Below are 25,642 nucleotides of genomic sequence, written 5' to 3'. Positions count from 1 at the left end.
CAAAGTAACAGTTAATTTTTTTAACACTGTACTAGAATTGTACACGTTTTTTCTGCATCCCCTTACAGATGGGACATACTAAATCGTAATATCACCAGTTTAACATTGAAATCCGTAAGTAATATAAGATGGGAGGGCAGAATAAACGCAGAATAAATATATCAAGTATTTTAATGGATTTTTTTTTAACTCCTGTCAACTATACAGAACTATCATAAAAACATGCCAGTAAATTCCTATCGGTTGAATTACGTTATAAATCTAGTCTAGGGTGGGCAACCTTTTTTATAACATGGGCCAGAATAAATTTTACGTTTTTTCCGCCGGCCATAGTAGTTAATTGACACCTTCTTGTGACTTGTAATTTTTTTAGTCTGCAAATATGAAATAAATAAATAAAAAGTTAATTACTACATTTATTTCTCTTATCGTTTTCGAAAATTACAAAGAATTGGAAAAATAACTATGAATTAGTTATTTTTTCAAATTTAATAATCTATTAAAGATCTCGCGGGCCGGATAGAAACTTTTCGCGAGCCGTAGCTGGCCCGCGGGCCGGGGGTTGCCCGCCGTTGATCTAGTCTGCTCATGATTCACATAATCGGGTGAGGGTGGCGGAATATCTAGCAGGCGGCTTACAGCCCAGAACAGCTCCGGGATATAAAATTGGATGCTTTATGCGTGTGTTGCTTCTACCAGCTAAACCGTAACGTTAGTGCTATGTAAAGCGCATGCGCCAATGCCTATAATATGGCTGCTTGGAAGTTGACTGGCAGGCGGCTAACAACTCAGAACCGGTCCGGGATATAAAATTGGACGCTTTACGCCTGTGTCGCTTCTACCAGCTAAACCGGGTGAGGTTAGTGCTTTGTAAACCGTATGTGCCAATGCCTATATAATCTGGCTGATTGGAAACTGACCCGGTTTCGACATTCCTTCCGCCACCGAATTATTCGAATATACAATAGCAATCTTATCGTTTTTTTCACATGTAGTATAGAAATTTGTAAAAGATACATAATGCAGTTATAATAAAATATTAATTTTAATTAATTAAAAGTACGTTAAAATATGAAAATTTGTATTTTATAAAATACAAGGGAAGGTCATTGGAAGGTGGAAGCAGCGCTTCCATCGCTTCCAATGACAACACGCCACTGGTAAACACAAAAAGGATATTGAGAAAGAACTTTTATTATAACAATCGTTACAACGTACCGCTTTAGACGACCAGATGGCCGAACGGTCAAGGTGGCAGCCTACCATTCTGGGGACCAAATCCGGACGGGTCGAAAAATCCCCAGGAATTTTTCGGGGGTGATCCGTCCAGATATGTCAGGCCTCGTCCCTTACCACCCGGCCACCCCATTATGGGCCTAGCTGAACTCATAATAGGCTTGCTAAAAAGAGGCCCTCTTAATGCCCACAGGACAGAACGAAAGAAAAAAGTACCTCTTCATAAAACGAGAAAAGGGTGGAAGGATTAATGTTGCCAACTGGCGGATAAATTAAATCAATAAATAAACATTAAAATTTTAGTATTACGACATAAAGCGTAATAAGAATATACATATGCCAACACAAACTCTTATCAAGACATTGGCACACTGACAATCGGGCATATTTGTTTTTGTCGAGATAGATTTCAGACACCATTGGAGGTACTAAGAGAAGCTAGACGGCCGGATGGCCGAGCGGTCAAGGTGGCAGCCTACCGCTCTGGGGGACCCGGGATCGAATCCGAACGGGTCGAATAATCCCCAGGAATTTTTCGGGAGGTGGTCCGTTCGGATATGTCGGGCCCCGTCCCTCACCACCCGGTCGCCCCATTGTGAGCCTGGCCAAACCCATAATGGGCTTACTAAAAGAGGCCCTCTTAGTGCCCACAGGGTGGAAAGAGTTAAAAAAAAACTAGGAGAAGCTTATGATACGACTCGTATTACAACACATAAACGATTAATTAATAAAAAGTGATGAAATATTTTAATTAGAAAACGGGCGTAAATATTCGTCTATTGCAAAAGTGACAACTTTTCGGCGTGAACATACTTCTTCTTGGGACAATGTGTCACAATGGTTCTCATATCCACTTCTTTCCTTTAGTGTTGCATAATTTGTGAATTGTTCCTATTTGCCATTATGGTAGAAATTGAATTAATTACGATTGAAAAAATTACATTATCCGAAATAAATTATTCATTTATCGAAATCACATTTTTCATTTTTTTTCAATCAATAATAATAATTGATTTGATATGAAAACAAAATGAAAGGAAATGTCCACTGCGCGTGATGTAATTTCGAATATTTGCTTAGTTAGTGAAAGAAATTTCAAGACTTTTTATTTTATGTGATGACACTCAAATGAGTAATTACTCATGTGGGTGTCATCACTCATCGGGTAGGAAAATTTATAGAGAATATCTCTAGTAGTTTTAAGTTATTAAAGTTGTACTCGATCGATTTTAACCCCCAATTTATGGTAAAACTATTCTAGGATGAAAAATGGGACTGATGCATCTGAGCAAAAAGTTTTTCCAAGTCATTAAATTTGAAAAAGTATGCTTGCTTTAATGATACAGAATAGGAGGACAAAGTTGACTATTTGTGCGCTTGGAGAAGAGGGATGTGATCTCCTCTATCTCAGGAACCGCAAACCTTTCAGATGTAATATTGTTCAGACCTTAGTTCAAGACCCTAAGCTATCTCACTGTGTGATTTGAACAAAATTGGAGGGGGTCGAAAGTGAAGGTGTGCACAATTGGTATGGAAAGATCCCTTTTATTCATTTCAGTTTTCCAGAAAACATATTTAGCCCATATATCAATATAGTATATCTCTCTATTTTATCAATATAGCATATCTCTCTCTAATTAAAAAAATTAAGTTATATGCTTGTATAAAAATAAAAACTATAAAAAAATATTTTTTTTTTTTTTTTAACTCTTTCCGCCCTGTGGGCACTAAGAGGGCCTCTTTTAGTAGGCCCATTATGGGTTCGGCCAGGCCCACAATGGGGCGACCGGGTGGTGAGGGACGGGGCCCGACATATCCGAACGGACCACCCCCCGAAAAATTCCTGGGGATTATTCGACCCGTTCGGATTCGATCCCGGGTCCCCCAGAGCGGTAGGCTGCCACCTTTACCGCTCGGCCATCCGGCCGTCTAAAAAAAATATTTAAAAACAATGAAATACACTTTTCGTTTATGATAAATAGTATCGAAGAGGTTATCATAACCGCATGATACTAATTAATTTCAAAATTAAGCATAAAAATATTGATATATATGTTATTAAAATATGAAATAGTGAACATAAAGTTTTTAACACCGGCAGTTAATTTATAATAAGAACTTCGATTTAACGCGAATCCAATGATGTAATATCGAATGTTTCATTGGTAAACAACAATTAAAACGGATAGAATAGTGGCGTAACGTCGTCAATAAATTCTAGCATTGCAACAGTAACAAATTTTTTAATTCACCGAGAGATAACAGGAAGACCCCCTGCCGAAATATTTTTAAAGACGGACAACCATCGATTGTTTACATCAAAGATTTAGCGAGTTACGGTACGATACGTTGGGGATTATCTTATCTATCGATAATCCCATAATTGTAAAAAAAAAATGCACCATAAGTTTTTAAGATTTTAACTTAGCTAATTTTAGAATAGTTGATTAATTAAATTTTAACGATACGATAAGAAAGCGTATCGAATTCACTCAATAAGGACAAAATGGTGGAGAAATATTTAATTTATGTAATGCTCGCCAGATGTCGATAGGGTGGAAAATAGAAAGCTCAGTTTGGATTTGGTGTATTAAAAGGAACATCTGATGGGAAGTTGAAAGAATGTGTTGGTCGAAAACGGATAAATTATGCTATACATTATCATATCGACGGCATAATATCGAGATGTCAGAGAAGAGGTAAAGTTTAGTAAAGATTTTTTCATTATTATAAAAGTTACAACAGTTTGCTTTGTCTTGTTTACTCTACAGTTAGGCTTAAAGGTAACTGACATTTTTCAATGAATTTCTTTTAAAATTCAAACTTACTAACTGACTTTTACACAGTTTGAAGTTAATGCTCGTTAAATTTTAATATTAATAATTTCCTATTTAGTAAACTGATGAATCACCCCGTACAAAATGAGTTCAAGGTTATAATTTGACCCTTTAAAAGGAAACTCCTTACCAAATTAAGTGTATATTATGTTTCTCTCTTTTGTTTTATATATTGATTATAAAAAAAAAAAAATATGATGATTCTTGGATGCTGTTAATGTACTACTTCATAAGATGATAGACATTAATTTTAAACTAAATTGATGTGTAGTCAATTTCAGGTCAAAATAAGAGTATGTGAAAGTTGTTATTTCAATAGACATTAATGGTTTTGAAGTTGGTTATAAATTTGAACTTACTCTGGAAATGGAATTTATATTAATCTAAACTCTCATATCGTGTTTTACTACTATTTTCTTTCTTCTTTCGCTCTCTCTAGTTGACTTTGAAAATTGATTCCGAGTGGTAGAGATGTGTTACGAGATTAAAAGGTTTTTTTCGACAAAGAATGTTTATCGGTTACCGAAAACTGATGTCTTATTTACGAAAATCAGTTAATTATCTGTAATCGTATCTTGAAGTTTATATTTAATAATTAAAATGTCTGTTTAAACACGGTATTTAAAATTATGCTGTGTTAAACAGATCTTTTATTTTTTTTTTTTAAACTTGGATCAAATCTCAATTTAAATTTTGTACTAATAGGATGACAAATGGTACTTTTTTGTCAGAGTGAGGATGAATTCTTTAGATGGATTTAAGTGTTGCGATGAATTTGCAACATAATAAAATTACATTAAAAAGTCATCCTTTATCAATACTTTGTATTGTTGAATTGTTTTTATTTGACTAATAAATATAGACATTAAAAAAGTTAAGATTGACATCTGTGGCAAAGGTGAATAGTCTGGTATCCAACCGTGCAGTAGAGAAGGATATTTTGGTCAGTACCTTGAATTATATATATATCTGTCTCTTGTATCAAGTTTATGTTAATGGATTAGAATAAATCAGAATCTGCTCATTTGTTGGCAAAGGATTTTTTTTATTAGAATTTCCTTCTGTTCTTTTCAGGAATTTAATTTTAATGGAGTATAGCTTTATTCCATAAATTGAAGTATTATAAAATAGTATACTAATTGTTTTACTTAAAACTTGTATATTTTGCAAGAAACTTCACTAGATACTATTCCTAATGTATATTATTTGCTGTATATTTTGACTTGTATATTATTATTTTTATTCATTATATTAGAGCTTCTCATTTTTTAAGTGTTTGTTGTTTGTTTAAATATTAATAGGAATCTAAAATTAAAACAATAATTTATAGACAATTAGTCATTTTTATTTATCATTATTTTATTTCAAAATTTATCCAGATGTCTAATATAAATAAATGCAAAATTTTCTTATACACACATACATGCATACATATGTACAAGAAATGTGAGTGCGTGTGTGTGTATATTATGCTGTTAAAGTGTAAAATTTCATTTACGTTATAATTTTTGTTTATTACACTTTTTTAGAATTTAATGAATATAGTTAAGAATAAATATTAATTTTGTATGAATAGATAAAATTTATACACAAAATAAATTCTTTTTTAACTTTTACAAAATTAATTTATTCATAAATGATAAAGTGTTTTTTCATGTACAGAATATTCAGGTGAAGTAATAATGAATACTGATAATTTATTGAGGCATAAAAATATATTTTAAGATGTTCCAGTTCAACAATTTATATAACAGTTACAAAACCATACAAGGAAAATATAAGAAAAAAATTTATATTATATGTCATGTGATTTTTATCCCCCTTTTCCTATTGATTAATATTGGTTAATATTAAAATTACTTTTAATGTTAATCAAAAGTTAATATTTGAACAGTTAAGAGTGTATGAATTTATGAATTTCAAAAGATGCCTGAAACCTGTTCAATGTATTGTCCTTGAATGAATATAAATGCTTGTTTATTTTTTTATAAAAACAATGAACAAATCATGTCTATAAATTAACATTGTTTATATTTTATAAGAAATCAAGAATTTCGGAATCTTATTTTTCTCATTGATTTTACATTTACTAAACATATAGTATATGCACTAGGTATACATATTTACTTTGCATTATATAGCTTGAGCTTTAAATATTTCAAGATATAATTTTGAAAAGTGGAAGAGTTTTTTTTATAAATTTTAAAAGCTGCTGTAGAAAATTTAGACATGCCATTTTATTTATTTAAAATAAAGTTGTTTCCTAAATGAACTTAACACACACCTTTAATCAAGTGAATAGAACTTGTTGCTCTATTAAAATTTGTTTCTTCTTAGCATACCTATGCATTTTTCTATTTTAATATAAAGTATGGTATAATAATAAATATAATAATTGAAAATTTACTGTTTAGAATAAAATAAATCTTGTTAATAAAATATGAAAGTACTCTTTTTAATTTCTACAATATAATTTCCTCAATAAAATTACTTCCTGTTATCTATCAGAGTTATTTTAATGTCCTATTAACTTTTTTCTTTTCTATTTAGCCACCAGATAGGTATGAATTGTATTTGAATCTAATTTCTAAACAGAGATCAAATTGCTAATCTATTTTTGTAATAAACATCATGATAAAATTTCAGGATACTATTTGTTGGAAATAATTGTGAAAATTCACTATCATTGTAGGATATTGACATAGATCTGTACACTTCCTCCTTAATATTACTAAATGCTTTTCCTGCATTTCTGTATAAGTTTTAATGACTAATAAACCATTCTTAGCAGTAAATTTTATATTGCATCTTAACATAAGTCCTTATGATTTTAAAATTTAATCTCTATTCTTTAGATAATTAACTTCTTACATTATAATTTAAATTTAGATTTAATATTCAAATATTTTGTTGATTTTATTGAAGCAGTATTTTTTTTATTAAGTTTTATTATTGAATTTTCAAAAGTTTTGTCAAATTAGATAATTTCATTTTAAATTTTAATCATTTCTAATAAAGAATGGGTTAAAATTTTTTATTAACATTGCTTTATTGATTATTATAAAGTTTTATTCTTTATTCCACTTTTTACTAAGTAACAGCATATTATGAAATGTTTGGTTTAGTTATAGAAATTTTTAAAATGACTAGTCATGTTTTTAGTTGCACACTTTCATTGTTTTTCACTTTCTGGAAATACAATTTAGTTTATGATAAAGAATGAAGTTGCTATAATAATTTGTTTCCCAAAGAATTTTACAAGTACTTATCTTAAAATCAAACTACCAGTAATTAGAAAAAAATGAATTAATAATTTGTACTTTGTTATTTGTATAAATTACACATCTACTTATTTTAAAAATCTGATTCAATGATTGTTTTAATAGTCAGTTTATATGTTAGATTACAAAAGTTGGTTGTTTTTGTAACATTTGCGTATTTTTGTTTTGATTTTAGAATTTTAAATTGATCATAGAATTATAATAAGCTTAATACAAATCCTTTTGAAATTTATTTTATTACTTAATATTTAAAAAATAAATATTCAACAAACATTAAAAAAAAGATTGATTTATTTTTCAAAAATTTTTTTATTAATGTGTAAATAGCATAAATGATTCAAATTTTTCATATGAGTTTCTCATTTTATATATCATAAATTATAATTAAACTTTAACCTATATTATTTATAAAATATTTTCATATGATATTTAATACAAATTAATCTTAATTATTTTTTTTCATTAATTAAAACATTCTAATGTTTTTTAATAATTCAAACTATATAAATAAATAAATAAATTCTATATATATACATTTTTCAGAATTTAATTATAATAAATTATTTTTAATAGTGTATGTTTATAGTTTGTGTATATGTATATATATATATACACACACATACAGTGGAACCTCACTTAATGAGCATAATTTGTTCCAGAATCTTACTTGTAATGCGAAACACTTAAGTGAAACAATTTTTCCCATATAAATTAATGTAAAATACAATAATGCATTCCATGCTGAAAAAAAATACTTAAATATTGTATGTATAACATTTATTCAAATAAAGGTATACAATATACATTGTTAAGGAGCATGAATCATCATAATGTTTTCTTCTAGTGCAGAATGAACCAACCTGGAGTGCAAATTCAATTTGCAGAAAACAAAAAAATCTAAATTTAATTTGGAATAGGTCATTAAATTTAAATTTAATATGATATGGCAGCATAACTACCTACCTCTAGTAAAATTATTTAATTTCTAATATTTGATTATAGCCTTTACATAGCCCAAGAATTTGGCATGTTGGTGTGTTTATTATACAATGGGCTATTGTTGTTGTTGTTTATATGTAACGTCTGAATATACATGTTTGCTTGTCTGTTCATTGTACATTTGAAGATAAAGATAATGTAAGCAAATTCAAACAAACTTTCTAAAACTGATTTTCTCATCCAAGAGAAAGTAAATGACTGCTATTTGTTTGAAAAAATTTATTTGCTGTCTACAACTCCACAACAGGATGGCTTATGTATCTGACCAATAAAATTGTGGCATTATATAGTATTAGAGAACTACTGACTATGAGCAAGTATAACACATGAAGTTTTCAAAGGTTATTTTACATAATTAATATAACTAACTAATAATTAATGTAAAACCTCATTAATATTATTAATTAATGAGGTTTTATATTACAGTAAAACATCAATAAGCTGAAGTTTAAGGAGTAAAAAATTTCAACACTAGCTTAGAGTTAACATGTTTAATATCTAATTTTCTTAAATTTTTTCTGTGGCCATTAATTTCCCATTATGAAGCCATTTCTCAAAAAACCTGGAAAACATTATTTTACATGCACATTAAATTCTGATTTTATATAATTATTATTTAGCAAAGAATTTTTAATGTCATTGTATAGAAGTCATTTTTAACTAAATTAATGTTGAACAAATCAAAATCCGGTTTTCATATTGTACATTTTAAACAACATTCCTCAGTACTTAATAACCCATGAGAGAGATAAATAAAAAGGTAAGTCTTCTGTGAATAAAGTCCATCCAACAATCTCTGTTCTATGCTGTTGAAAATAAATGTTTATACAAGTATCCCTTGCTTAATGTGGGATTTGATTAATGCGTGAAATTAATTGTGACAATCCCTTTTTAAATGCAGCAAAAGTTTTAATTAATGTGGTTTAACAGCTATCTTTATTTAACATCACTATGTTTTACTTTCGAAACAAGGTGTTAGTGAATTTGCTTTTTGTTTTATTAAAAATAAAAATATTTGTTATTAACTGAAAATTTGTTCTAGTGAGTGGTGATTGTTCAGTCAAGGTATCACTGCACTTGATTAATGTGATTTTGATGTTCAGTAGCATTGAGGGATTAAGTAACTGCATTAATCAAGGGATACATGTAGTTTTGAAAGTGGGTGTGACATCTAATATTTTCTAACCAAATTATTCTTGGTTTTTTTTTTTTTCATTAATTTTAATTATTGCATTCAATGCTAGCTAGATATGGTGGTCTACTTAGGTTTGAATAATATCACAAACTCTCTATAGGTTGGAGTTTCTGTATGATACACACCTGAGAATCCTTGTGTAACTCCAATAAATCATGTATGTGAAAAACAAACTAATGTTTTTGATCCTTTTCTTTCTTTGGATCTTAGATCTGAAGAAAGAGAGGGTGTGTATCCTACTTGGGTTAATGTGAAACTGAATATAACTGAATCATTGCAACTATTTTCTTGATTTGCTCAATAATTTTATGATAATTCAAGTTTTTCATAACTGTTTCAATTGTTTTATGTTCTGTATAACTGTTAATTTTCTGTAGACATTTGATTCCAGATACCTTCAATCTTCTTTCTGTACTATATAATCTATTGCAGTGAGTATAATTAGTATTATAAAGTTTAAGTTTTAGGTTAGGTTATAACAAGAAACAAACAATATTAGCATTACTCTCTAAATGTACAGTACTTATAACAAATAATAATGCTTGCCATGCATTGATGCTTTCTCTATTGTTAATGCAAAGCTCTTGACTTGCTGCTTTATACATCTATAAGTTATTTTATTATCATCAAAAAAGTAATTTTATTTTTATTTAAATTTATAAATATTGAATTACAATGTAAGAAATTTAAATAACGTCAAGGAATCTTTGAATTATTCCATTTTAGAATGCAACATAACTCCTTCGTATTTGGACAGCTTTTAACCTGAGGTAGGCCCGTAAATCAAGCTGAAAACATTTATTCAAAGTATTTTGTGCTAATTAGTAAGAGTGCATTAAGGTGGAATTTTTATTTTCTTTCATTTTGGCTGTATACTACATGTAGTGCAAAATTTGGCTTTTACAATTACTCCACACAAAAAGCAGAAAGGGTAATAGTAAATGGTACTTATATAGATCTGATAGGATTTATGCTGACAGTGAAGTATAGATGTATTTAACTTTGAGTATCTGATACAGGCTTTTGTTTATTTCAGAATGTCTGAAACATATAAAAGGAACCTCTTATAAATTTAATATAGTGGAACACTTCAGAGTTTGAACAATGCTACAGTGAAAAAGTATGCTCAAAATGCAAATGCAGTCTGTTGTGCACCCAACTTGTTTCTTACTCTTGCATTACACTTGTATGTTTTCAGTGCTTTTTACTTTTTGTGCGTTTGGTTATATATGAATATTGTGTTATTTTTGATTTGTAACAATTTCTTCCTGCAATTTTTCTTCATTAACAGCTATTAGGTGCCCCATATGTTTTGTACCCTTTAGTCCAAAATTTCCTGAATGGAACTCTCTTTAAACCATGTTTGAAGTTTAGGATCATCTTCACTATACACTTTTTTTTTTTTTTTTACTGTTTGTGTGACATTATGTCCTTTCCAAAACTCATATGTCTGATATTCTTTTTATCTGAAGAAATTCCAATTTGATTTTATTCAAACACAATCTGAAGTAAAAGTCTAAAATAAGCTTATAAACAAAGAATATAACCTCATATTAAGAATAATGTGTTAAATTCACAACTGTTATAATTAAATCATATGTATATTTTAAGTAACAGATGTTAAAAATATGCAAGAACTTTCTGTTCAACTCAATATAACCTTTATTTATTAACCATGACTTCTGAGAAGTGTATGGAAGTAACAAAGTCTAACTAAAAGAGTGTCATATTGATGATTGAGATGAAAAAGGAACTTATCACAAAGCAAGAAAGTGGTATGTGTGGCAGATCTGGCAGTCAAGTTTAAGATGCTGAAGTTGGTGTGCAACCAGTAAATGCAATTTTCATTTTATTGTACAGTATTTATGTACTGTATTTCATTTATTGTTTTTTTGTTTTAATTTATTATTAGGGTCATTTAATTGTTATTTTTACCTTAAATTGGGTGTAATTGCTGTCTTAAGTTCATTGAAATGGGTCTTGTTTAGGATCTGAGAATGGATTAATTCACTTTCCGTTATTTCTATTGGGAAAATTTTAATTTGGTGTTTGATTTGGCCTCCCAGAATGAATTAAATTTGAAGTATGAGGACCACTGTATTTTGTCTCTATTTAAAATGCAATCTGCTATATTTTTTATTTTATCTTGTTACATGTGAAAATCAAATAGGGTGTGACTATCCAGATGTGAATCTAGTAGCAAGTGATATAGTTCTCATAAAGGAAAACCACGAAGAAGCAAGAAACAAGAAATTTTGGTGGTGAGAGCAAATTTCTGGTTCTCTCAAATATCTGACAGTTTGATGTTTATTGCAGCTTGTTTCTTGTTGAATACTACACTTGTATCTTGGCATATGTAGAAGATGGTTTCTCATATCTTTCATCTTAAAAAGTATATATAAATTATTTTTGTTTTAATATTTTTCAAACTATAAATATACATAGTTATATAAAGTCTGTTTTTGTAACAAATTATAGTAAGGTCCTTTATTCTTTCTCTGTTTTCAGAGAAAGAACACTGTATCTTTGTTTTCTTTTTATGTTCATTATGAAGTAATCCTAATAGCAAAAGTTTTTTCTTTGCTAGTAGTAAGTGTTGTAGTCAAACCATTTTTATTTTTATTTCCATACAGTGCAATAATTGTTGCTTCTCTGTGATGAGTTCAATGTAAATATGTGACATCATCTCCATGCCACTTTTTCCTGTTTGCTCATGTCAGTATGGTCTTACTGCACAATAATGAGAAACATCATTACCTTTTCTCGCCACATATTCTCGCTTGCATATGCATAATTGCGCCCTTTGGATTGTTAAACAATGGTAATTGTACTTTTGATTGTTCAGAAGTCAGATTCTGGTCAGCAAGTGTTTGGAAACTGGAAATATAGATACAAAAGAAAAGATGAAAAAAAATTAATACATTGGATTTTAATTATAGTCAAAATATTAAATTTATAATTGCTGTAAAATAAAAGAAAACAAAAAGTATTGTATTCAATTAAATTTAATAAGTTATTTTTATATATATAGTAAATCTCTGCTAACTTGGACTTTCATAAACTTTGAAAACCTTCACCTCCTATTAGTCAAAGTTTGCAGGATGTTTTCAATGATGTGGAAAACATGGTGGTAATTTAGTACGGTAATTTATTACAATCAGCTCTAAATAAAAGTCTTACTGAGTTTTAGTAGTTTATATTGTACTGCTGAATTTATTTTAAATATGAGCTCAAAAAATTGTGTGACAATATAGTATATAGTATTCATTTGTAACTTATTGACAACAGTAATATAATGTATGGTATTTCAAAAAGTCAATAATTATAATTTTTCTATTTACAGGAAGTTTTAAATTACTGTACAATTTTTTTTGAAAAAATTTATCCAAGTTATGCAATATTGTAGTTGTTGGGGTTTACTGTATTTAAAAAAACAAACAAAAGGAAAAGTGAATCCAAACTAGATCCTGCAGGCATTACTGATCACATCATGCTGCAGTTGGTCTTAAGCTTTTTAAGCAAATTATTTGCTGTGTGTATAGTTGTTTTCAAGATTTCTCTGTGTGTATTGCCTATTTATGTGAACAGTTTTACTTGCTTTAAAGGATACAAAGCTCTACTTGATAAATAGCATTTTTTAAAAAGGGGCAATAACAATGTCCCTTGTCAGACTGTTTTATAGGTTAAAAAGAAAAGTTTTGTTTCAAATTATTTCATTTGAACATATTCTGATGTACATCAAAGCAGAAGAAGAAGCCGATAAGAAATTTTTTTTGTGTGCTTTTCATCTGTTTGGTGAAATAAAATTGTTTAGTTTTGTTCATTTTACATCTCAAACATTCATGTTCATTTTAGTTTCTTCTGTAGTGTAGGACTTTATATGAATCTCAAAATTCATGTAGAGTAAGCACAAAAAATAAGGGGATTTACAATTACATCTTATAATATTTACATTTATCCCACTTAGAGACAAGCAATAGTTAATTAATAATGTGATTAAACTACATAGTTAACTATTGGTTGCAATTACTGTCCCAATTTGGTAATTAAACTACTAGTTAACTGCATGTTAATTTCAACTACTCTGCTTTTTTTTTAATTCAGTATAATACTGTCTTGGTGTAATCTGTTGTATTAAGTTGAGCAAACACATTTTAATTTTATGAAAATTGGTTCAAACTGTTTTACTCATTTTTGAGCAATTATAGCACTTGAAATTTCTTTATTACTGGTTGATAAAAGTCACATTCAAAGAAAAATAACAATGATTTTGCTATATACATATGTAAGAAATTACTTGTATATGACTTGTTATGTAAGTACATTTTTGTTTTGCACTTGCATTAAGTTATTACTTATTAGTCTACTCCCTAAATTAAAATGGTTGACAGAAATTTTCAAGAAAAGTCAGAAATTTAGAAAACAATAATGCTAGTTTGTGTGTGGCACATCAGTGGCCATGCCTCATCAATGGGCTGGCTGCATGAAGTTTTCCAAGTTTACTTCATGTGTTTAATTCCTAAATATAGGCCAGTTTTCCATAGAAAATCTTCCCAGGAGGCACTCTTCCCTTGATAGAATGCCCAAGTGTTTTATTACATTAAATCATCAGTTCAATTTGATCCAATTTTGAATGTGTTACACAACTACCAGCATGTAAAGAATGATTTTTAAAAATAGAACACTACCCTCACCAATAGGTCTGCAGTGGAATATATTTTCTTGTCAGGACAAATTTTAACATTTAGAAGAATGTCAGTTGAAAAATTGGATCTTGAAAAATTGGTCAGTTGAAAAATCTTGTATTATGAGACATCAGTTAAAAAAAGAAATAAAAGTATAAAAGTAAAAATAAGGATGAAATGAAAACAGAACTGTTATTTCAAGCCAGTCTAATGTTTTGTTTTTTTTTTTTCTGTTTCTGGGTAATTTAAATGTAGTTAACTAGTAGTTTAAACTACTATTATAAAAACAAAGTAACTACATAATTAACTAGTAGTCAACTATATGCAGGTGGTGTAATGTGGATTTTTTGAACATTTTTCTTATCTCTACTATTACAGCCTAGTAGAGATAATTGTAGATATATATACATGATTTAATATTAGTAAGGTAACAAAGCTACTAAAAAATGAAATAACAGCTGTGTTTTCTTAACTTGTAAAAAAAACTTTAAATAGTGGGAAATCAATACTATTTACAATTACTCCACTCAATCCTAGTCCAGAAGCTGTGTGTTTTCAGACTGCACTTGCTTTAAAAGAACATTCTAATATGTTATGCCAAGTTTTTGACAAGTTATGGATTATTTAAGATAATACATTGCAATTAAAGGAAACCACTTACAGATGTTATGTAACATAATAAAATTATTAAATGTTTTGTATATAAACCTGGCATACTTAATTTTTTTATACATTAAGCAGGAAATAAAATTACCTATCAAAATGTCTTCACACTATGTATATATAAATATTATTGCTATATATTAATTACCAGTAACTGTAAATTTTAGTAAGAATTGGCTATCAGTAGTATGATTATATAAAGTTTACATTATAGTTTTATATTATGTTTAAGGATAGAATTTAACTACAATCTTTCCATTGCAATAAAAAGATTGATTTAATTTTTCCCTTTAGTTTTGTACAGAATTTTTGAAATAAATTTTTTTCTTAATTTTAAAATCTTTCTGAACTTTTTCTGTTTATAAATAAATTGCAAAATATGACTGAAGATGTTTTTTAATCAGCCTATTCTCAACAAAACAAATAGCTATACATAACTAAAGTAATTCATTTTTATAGATACTGAAAAAATATTATTAGAAAAAAAGCATTGATTTAGTCTTTTTAAAATATTAACATTTTATGTAAATAAAATTTTTTTTTTTTTGTGAAAATGAATGAGAGAATTTATGGTATAGCTTTTATAAATAGAATAATGAATATTACTGTTAATATTTTGATACAAATATTTATGTAAATCAATTAAACAGTTCTCAATTATCAAAATATGAATGATTGCTATATCTTTGTATGATGCTTTATTAATATTGTTCTTTTATGTTTGACATTTACATTCTCCAGAATAATAAAATTGATTATTCTGTTCATATAGTTAACTGAAGATGGTAATATTTAGAATGATAATTTTCATATTACTTTGATTGTAATTACCCCACTTTTTTAAAATTGTAAAATTTGAACTTATTGAAGCTAATAAAAGTTCATAGTGGTATCTTTATAATGATACATTTATTTTTTATTAAAATATAATCTGATATACTGAAAGAACATCAAACTTTTAGATCTGATTTTATCCAATTATAAATATTCAGTATATGAAAAAATAATATAAAAGCTTAATATTGAATATTAAATAAAAGCAGGAAGTGGTTTGATAGTATGATGACCTTATGAACAAAAGCCATATTGTTAGCAGCATGTTAATAATCAAGTGGGTTTTTCTACTGAATATATTTTAATACTGTGTTAGCTTGAATAAAATTATAATAGATATACAAGATATATACTAAATGAATAGATGTTAAATTATATAAATTTTCAAATTGTTCCAGTTATAAAATTTAAGGCAAACCATTAAAGTACTAATCAATAGATTTGTAAATTCTATAGTAACATGAATTTTTATATCATGATTTTTTTTAAGTCTGATTTTCAGTTTAATTGCAAATCAAAAATTTTATTTTTATAAGTTTATCTTAGTTTGCATGCAAAATACACTGTTACTTAATAGAATGTAATTTTTAATATAAATGCAGTTTTCTAATTTTCAAAATTTTTCACTATGAAATTTTGAAATTAGAGTTCAATAAAGTACCACTTTATTGCTGAAATCATTTTATTAATATTTGTGCTTATTGTTATTTTTCAATAGCATGTATTATTTTTCAATATTCTGAAAATTTTATGATGTTGGGATAATTTTTTAAAGAACTTTATCTATTTAAAAATTGTCTTTGTTGAAACTGTTTCACAGTTGCTATTTGTTATGAAATGTCTTCCCTAAAGATTTTATTTATTTATTTTTTATGAGATTAAATCAGTTAAATAAGATGAACAGTGATTTTTTTTTTTTTCTAATAAATTTATGACTACAAATTTTATATAGTAGAACAATATCTTGACAGTGATATTATTTCTATTGTTAAAAATAGAAAATAAAGTAAATCATAGAAAATCAAATATTTTTTGTAATGTTGTTCAGCTCTTTGTTTGTTTTATCTGCTTTTTTAAAGTCAATGTTCTTTCAGCTTAGCTATAATCTTATATAAATTTGTTTTTTGAAATTTTTATACTGATTTCTAGATATAACGAACACAACAACAATAATAAATCACAAGTAAGCCATCATAAAATTGCCATCATAACACTTGACTGACTTTGTAGTAAATAATAGCAAATTTGTTTTAAAAAATAATGATGGCAATACATTGTTTTTGATATGTAAGCTAGCCATTTTCATTATTTAAAACTGCTTTAATGTATTGGTTGCTAAAAAAAATGCTGTGTAGCTGAAAATAATTGTCTAAAGTTGAGACTAAATATCTTGGCTCTAGTGGTCTGATTACAATCTTCAAGTAGTAGTTATAGGAAGGAGACAGCACTTTTGAACTGTACTTTGTAATCTTCCATTTGTATATATTAAATTTATTTTAAAAATAGAAAAACTACTGTAACTTTTTCACTTTCAAGTTTTTGTCTTGAAAAATTTGCAAAATCACAAAAATACAAAACTTCATTCAGCTAAAATAGTGTTGTTATTGTAAAAGATTGTTTTATTATATAGCATTCTGTAAACATTTATTTCTTTCAGTTTAATAATAGGAATTATTATTATTATTATTATCTACATATGTATGATTTCATAATTTTATTTTAATTACAAAGAAAAGTAAAATTTAAATTTTACTCTTTTAAAATTATTTTTCAATAGGAAAAGTTATTTTTAAAATAACAATGGTAATCATAATTAAAATAAATATTGCAATTTAACATGTTAAATTTAATATATCTTATTTCTATTTTGTAGAGTATAAACAAAAAAAAAAAAAAAATTGATTAAACAGTTTATCAAGTTTTAATCTTCTCTGTGTATAATTTTTTTCATTTACATAGTGCTTATGTGTCTTTTCAAAAGATAATTTCAAGAGAGAGATGATATGAATTAAGATATTTGTTTTGATAAAATCCGTGACCTAAAATTTGAAAAAATTTTATTATAAGTTCTTTTAATTAATATGTTTTATATATAAAAGATTAAAATTAGTTTTAAAAAACTAAATTTTTCAGTTGAGTTAACTATATTGTTTATAATTGCATAATCATTGTGTTTTAGATTTTTTGAATTTTTAAATACAATCTATTTACTTTGAAGTTACAAAAATTTTTAATACCATAATTTACAGACTATAAGATGCATTATTTTCTTTGAAAAATTGCCTCCAAAATTCAGGTGCGTCTTATAGGTATTTTTTTAAAAAATTGCTTAAAAATTAAGGTGTCTTATAGTCCATAAAATACGATATTGTTGATTCTAATATTAAATCTCAGCAAAGGTTAAGGTAAGATGCTAGAAAGACTGGTTACAATTTATTAAATATTGTTTATCATTTTATTAAATGGTATTTACAAATTCCATTATTTTAAATGAGTCCTTGACATTGGGTCTAAGTTACATTGACCTCAGATTATTTTGAAAGAAGTTAATTGTTTAAGCTAGTATTAGTTTACATAAATTGTTTTAATTCCACATGAGCATTTTAAAAGTACCTGATAATATCTTGCATGAATTTTAAGAAATTGTAATCAAAATAGCTTCATTTTTTGTGTCAGAATACGTTATAATTATTAATTGTAATTTATTAAATAAAACATTTTGAGTAAATCTTTAATATTTTAATTACAGAATAGAAATTTCAAACTTTTAGTAATTGCATTTTTTTGTTCTAAATTTTAAAAAATTATAAATGTAATATGATTTTAGGTTTTCTAAACAACCTTAAATAACTTTATTTCAAAAATTAAATTTAAATAAATTCCTGTATTTATTTAATACTTCTTATTTTCAGGTCATATTTAACTTTTGGCAAATCTTAGGATTTTTGATGCCATGTTTGCTGTAACTTTGGATGCAGTAACCATGAATACTAGGGGCAAAAGTTCCTCAACTACAATAGCTTCCAGTCCTGAAAATGTGATGGCATCTGAAATTTTTGATCAGTTTGTGTCTGCAGGAACATTTAAATCGGTATTATCTACTTATCGACAGTTATGTGAAGTTCTTCGTTTAAAGCCAACAAATTTTCCAAACTTTTATCCTAAGTTAAAAGCAAAACTTCATTCTTGGAAAGCTGCATCATTATGGGCTAAATTAGATAAGAGAGCAAGCCATAAATGTTACAATCGTGGAAAAGCTTGTACTAATACACGGGTATAGTATTTGTTATTGATTCATTGTTTTTATTAAATTTAATTATTAGAAGATATTTTTTGATTTAAAATTGATTTTTTTAAAAATATTTTAGGTGTTAATAATAGGAGCTGGCCCTTGTGGGTTACGGACAGCTATTGAATCTCAGTTGTTAGGTGCCAAAGTAGTAGTAGTGGAAAAACGTGATCGTTTCTCTCGTAATAACGTCCTTCATCTTTGGCCATTTGTTATACATGATCTCCGGAATCTTGGTGCTAAGAAATTCTTTGGCAAATTTTGTGCTGGTTCTATCGATCATATCAGTGAGTAAAGAGCATAATACATTACCTAAACATAATAAAATTCCTAAATAATACATTACATTTAGGAAATAATTTGTCAAAAATACTAAATTTGTTTGCTTTTTTATTTAGGTATACGTCAACTTCAGTTAATTCTTTTGAAGGTAGCTTTATTGTTAGGAGTAGAAGTACATGAAAATGTTACTTTTAAGAGTCTCCTACAACCAACAGATGATGATTCACCATATGGAAGTGAGTTAATTTTTGAATAATTTTATTACTATTTAATTTTAATTTGTTTCTATTTTAATTAGTATTTTGAAATATTTTAAATTTACATATTGTCTACAAAGTTAACTGGAAAATAATTTCTTTATTACATCTTTATAAATTATTATTACTTTTTATCATTATAAACATACTGTATAATGAAAAACGTAAAACTTTTTTTTTATAAATCAACAGTTATCTAAAATATTGTCAGGTTAGCTTTAAACATTTCTAAAGGACCTCTAAAGTACATTTCTAAAGGACATTTCTAAAGTATTTAAAATAATGAAAAACCTACCTCCTCTTTTTCTTATAATTTTAAATAATTATGGTTTAAATTAGTCTTGAAAATATTTGAATTAAACAAAAAGAATGACAAATTATCACTTTATTATTTAAGTAAAATCAAAATGTTTTCAAATTATTTAACAAACTATAATATTAATATATAAATAACACAGGTCTGCAAAAAAAATTTTTTTCTAGCTGCATGGGATATTTTTGCTGAATTATGTTTTAAAGATCAAAGATTCTAAAAATGACTTTCGTAACATCCCATCACGTATAGGTTTTTTGCAAAATAAAAACAAATTTTTGATAAAACTATTATTTATATTATTTAAATATCACCTAAATGAACTAAATATATTATATTTTTTTACAACTAATCAGAAACAATTTTTTGATATTTATACACAGTTTTAGGTCTACTCTCTTTTTCTTATGAAATCTTTTCTTCTTCTCTTTGATGCTTCTCCGAACTTGTTTCCGATTTCCTTCTCTGGTTTCTCGATTGAGCATCCAACAGTAGTCAGCTAACATATTGACATCCCATTTTCCTTGGTAACATCTCTCGATACCATGGACATCCTAGTGAAATCTTTCACTCTGTTCTTCACTGTAGGCTTCCAAGTTTTCAGGAAAATAGTCAATATGGGAGTGTAAGAAATGAACTTTTAAGTTCATCTTGCATCTTTGAGCTTCATATGCTGCCAGCAAGCATTGTACAATGGTTTTGTAGTCCTTAGTATTCCCCAAAAACTTAAGTACTAAATTCTTGAATGAGTCCAATGCTTCTTTTTCCTTTTCTCCCATTGTTTCCAAAAAGTGGGGATCAGATAAAATTTTTCTTATGTTGGGGTCAGTGAAAATGCCCTCTTTTAACTTGGCTTCAGGCAGTTTCGGGAACTTGGAATACAGACATTTGAAACAATCCCCATCTCTTGGCAGTGATTTGACAAACTGCTTTATGAGCCCCAATTTAATATGAAGAGATGGTAATAACACTTTTTCTGGTGAACCAATGTCGTATTGATGATGTTTTTTCTCTGGGGGTTAAAGTGTCTCATGGTGACCAGTCAGTTTTTGTCCAGTGCAGCTGTCTCGCTTTACTATCCCATAAACAAAGAAAGCAAGGATATTTTGTATAACCTCCCTGCTGACCCAACAACATGATTAGTATTTTGAAGTCTCCACAAACCATCCATTGATGCTCTTGATATTTGATTTTCTCAAGAATCGTAGCCAAGTCAGTATAGTTTTCTCCCATATGAACCGAGTGTCCCATAGGAAGAGATGCAAATACATTTCCATTATGCAGCAAGACTACTCTGAGGTTAGTTTTAGACGAATGAATGAATATGTGCCATTCTGATGAATCCTATTCTATTTCAACTCACTTCATGAGCCTATAAACATCATTACAATAAACCAGATTTCCCTCTTCAGAGAAAAACTGAGTAAATTCTCTCTCTCGATGCCTGTACCATGAAAATGAGGTCCCAGATTATAGCAGGTTTTTGTTTTTTAGCCTTGATCCTAGCAATTCGGCTGAATCTTTTGAAACACCTAAGTCTCTTACTTGGTCGCTGAGCTCACTCTGAGAAAAAAAAAGTTGACGTCCTTGGTCAACAGAAAAATCTGAGCTAGATTTGTCCTGGGAAGCTAATGTGTCTGAGTCCTTTGACTCACTCAGGATGTCATCTAAATTAGTGGAACTGGAACTAGTATTTCAGAACCATGGGACACAGGATGAATAGCTGAGTGAAGATTAGGGTAAAATATTTTCTTTTTATTTTTGTATTAAATCCTTTAACATCTACCTAACAGAAGTAGCAGTTGATTGTATGATTTTTCTGTTCATGCCATATAATAGGAATGCCAAAACAAAATGAGTTTTTCTTACCCTTAAACCACAGACAGAGATCTTCCTTGCATCTTCAGCACACCTTATGCGAAGCCCATGCTTTGTCTTGATCTCCAAGTTTCAATTTGAACTACACAAAATAAACTATGTTTCTTTGTTGACTTTTCACTGTGTATTCACCACAAACATAACAGAAGCTGTCTGGAGAAATTACACAACCTAAATTTTATGCTAAATATAAACAAAAATTTGAGTGTTACAAAAAAGTTGACCAGATGGAATATTTTTGGTTTTTTTTTTTTTTTTCGTTTTTACCAAGTTGAAATCTATAAGAAAATGTATAAAAATCCTATGCAGTTTTTTATTTGCAGACCTGTGTAATGAAAACAGTTTTCTTATTTATTTAAATGGATAGGAAAACTGTTTTCATTTAATTTTCAGCTTCCTATCGTTTTAGACTCCTACATAATGTATTGTAAATTATGAAACTTGTTATTGATTCATTATTTTTATTAGGTTGTTAATTATTAGAAGATATTTTTTGATTTAAAATTTTGATTTTTTTTTAAAAAAATATTTTAACTAATATACAATGGAACAATTTTTTTGCAGTCTGAAATCTTTTAGTTTTAATGAATTAATATATATTTCTTCCTAAATGCTTCTTTTAAAATAATTGTTTTTATTAATGAAATTATTCTAGTAAATTTTAAAAATTTATTTAGAAGTTTATGATGATTTAATTTTATGATTTGATTTAATTTCTAACATATCCTTTATCAGATACTGAGAAAACTGTTATACATAAAGCTAATTACTTTCATTTTTTTATGCTTTTGTCATTGATTTAATTTTTAAAGAACTCTTAAGTAATAATACAATTCTGTATTCTTTATACTGTAGTTTATATACTACACAATTATAGTCCAGTTTTTTTCACTGTACACTACAATTAAACAATATACAAACTTATTTCTATACATAATAATTTTGACATTGAATATTGATTTTCTTTTTATTCTATTTGAAAAGCAAGATCTTTTAGATATGAAGAATCTATTAAATTATTTTTTATTTAAGCTTAGCATATTGCAAAAACAATTTAACTTTTCAAAGTAAAGACAGCATCAAATAAATTACAGTGTACAAAAATTGTGGTCATAGATACAATCATATCAAAAATTACTAGCATACTGCTTATTCAAGGCATTTTAAAGATATTTCTCAAACATTTTTGGTCTTGAAGCCGTTTTCAGCTACTAAAATTAAGCAGTTACATACAGTCTAACTTGGTTATAACGTCATCGGATGTAACGACAACCCTAATGTAACGTCAAATTTTTATCGGTCCCACGACTTTACTATACTAGATAATGTTAAAAAACCCGCTTGTAACAACATAAAACCCTGTTTTAACGTCATATTTGAAGCACTCCCAAATTTACAAAATTAGATTAGAAATTTTATTTCACAAAGAAAATACTACGTGTTTAGTCCTAGGGTCTAGAACGACTGTGGGTGGTACTCTCACCACCTGACTTCGGTGGGGTGAGGTTTGCTACTTTTAACGACATGACGATTGGTTATTATGTACTCATTTTCAAATTACTTTATGCTAAATTGTTAAATATTCTATTATTTTTAATATAACATATTACATTAAATAGTTTATAAAGAAATAATTAAATTATTTTTAATTGGCATACATTAGTTTAAGCTTTTGTTGCCTTTTGATTCGACATTATTCTCAAAACCGGATGTTCCGCCATTATTGAAATTTATGACAAATAGAAATTTCTTATAAAAGGTAATTTTTGAAATTTTTAATTACATCGATGTAAACTTAAACATAATAATGTAAATTAAGTTGATTTAAACATGTAGTTTGCATTTTTATACATATGATAATAAATTTATTATGATAATAATAGACTTCGCAGATAACGACACTCAGTTATAACGTCAAAAAATTGCCAGTCCCATGGATGACGTTTTAAACGAGTTGGACTGTATTCTAAAATAGAATACTTGTTTGAAAATTATAATTGAACTATTTTTAATTTTCAAACAAGTATTCCATTTTAACAGCTCTGATCAGCTTTAATAGCTGAAGATAGCCATCTTCAGCTATTAAAATTTAAGAAGGCTAAAATATTTGAGAAATTAAATATTTTTTGGTTTCTTTAAATAAGCAATATACAAGTAAGTTTTTGATGTGTTTGTGGTATGGACTTAAAGGAAGTTGTGATAGATATAGTTTTATGTAGAAAATACTGTAGAAAGCATAAACAATCTACATTTGATAAAAATCATCATTCTTATCCTGTATATTAATATGCCAATTTATTTTAAAGATGCAAAGGTTTACAACAGCATTTAAAAATGCTAAGATTAAAGCACAAAAATTCAGATAAAACATAATCTTAAATGACAAAATACAATTATTTGCAGCTGATGTTAAATAATTAATGTTATTTCTAGATGCTTATACTTGTAGTCTGTTTGAGAGCTATTTGTTGTTATAGCCTTACATAAACATAAATGATTTTTTAAAATTTTATAATGTTTATCAAAAATTAGTCTATAAATTGCAAATGAGTCTCTCTGAAAATAATTATAAAATGTGTTTTATTTTTGCTCTCAATAATTTAAGAAAAAATAGTGAATTTTGATATATATAGCAATAATCACATTTCAAGATTATGCATAATAACAGCTTAATCATTTTATTAACTCAAAGCATGAAATATTTATATAGCTGAGCATGTTAAAAATATTATGATAGTTTTCTATATAGACAATTTTGCAAACTACACAAACATAAACATTTCAGATATATTAAATTTAGCATAAATCTCTATATCAAGACTTTTGATTTAAATTGAATGTTTTATCTAGATACCAAATGTATAATCTATGTAATTTTTTTAAGTCTGTTGTCAAAGAGCAAATTAATAACAAGAACTAAAGTTAATTTATTTGTTAAAAAGTTTTACATGTAAGCTGTTAAACTTAACAGCTTACATGTAAAACTTTTTAACAAATAAATTAGATAATTTCATATTGTCTTCAGATTTTAACATAAATACAATTTATTATCAAACTAATATACAGTATATCCTATGTATGTTTCCCTTGTAACGTATTCTTACCATCTTACTGAGAAATGATTTGATTATTTATATTGGCTGATTTTAGTCAATCTGCTAATTTTGCACCAATTTTTCAGGAGTGGGATGGCATGCAGAAATTTCACCATCAGATCATCCTGTATCTCAGTATGAGTTTGATGTATTAATAGGTGCTGATGGAAAAAGAAATACATTATTAGGTAAATTTAATCTTATATATATATATATATAATTTATTTATTTATATTAGGCTTAGATTATATGATTAGAATATAAATAGATGTAGTTTAAAAATGCATCAAAAGTGTATATATGCTTTTGATGCATTTATTATAATATACCGTATTTTACGGACTATAAGACGCACTTTTTTTTCGAAAAATTGCCTCCAAAATTCAGGTGCGTCTTATAGTCCGTAGCGTCTTATAGGCATTTTTTTAAAAAAATTGCTTAAAAATTCAGGTGCGTCTTATAGTCTGTAGCATCTTATAGTCCGTAAAATACGGTACATAATTTTGATGCACTTAAGTACTATATACACAGTTCAGCTGAAATTTTTAAATTCAGAAAATTATAGTATTAGAATTTTATATAAATCACAATTTCTTCTCCTTTTCAAATTGATTAATATTATAATGTTCTAATTCTGTCAAATAAATATTCTTAAACTGTAAGAAACATTTGAATATCTGATTACAGTGATTAATTTTCATGAACATTTGAATAATAATTTGAAATGTATTTCATTCTTTCTGTGGGATAGCACCCACAAAATAAACAGTGTGTGGTGTGTGTGTGTGTATATATATA

General features: G+C 27.4%; 1 protein-coding gene across 1 annotated transcript in view; it reads left to right on the top strand.

Moving 5' to 3' along the window:
- Positions 1-3,652: 3,652 nt before the first annotated feature.
- Positions 3,653-25,642, top strand: part of Mical (Molecule interacting with CasL) — an 88,409-nt gene continuing 66,419 nt past the window's right edge. The window contains 5 exon segments of the mRNA XM_067281238.1: positions 3,653-3,945; positions 18,643-19,004; positions 19,099-19,306; positions 19,418-19,537; positions 24,931-25,032. Coding sequence (XP_067137339.1) covers positions 18,684-19,004; positions 19,099-19,306; positions 19,418-19,537; positions 24,931-25,032 — 751 coding nt within the window. The 5' untranslated portion in view covers positions 3,653-3,945; positions 18,643-18,683.

Source organism: Centruroides vittatus, unplaced genomic scaffold, assembly GCF_030686945.1.
Source record: "Centruroides vittatus isolate TY-2023 unplaced genomic scaffold, ASM3068694v2 contig_912, whole genome shotgun sequence".
NCBI lineage: Eukaryota > Metazoa > Arthropoda > Arachnida > Scorpiones > Buthidae > Centruroides > Centruroides vittatus.
Note: the sequence above shows the minus strand (reverse complement) of the source record. Positions and strands in the feature narration are given on the sequence as shown.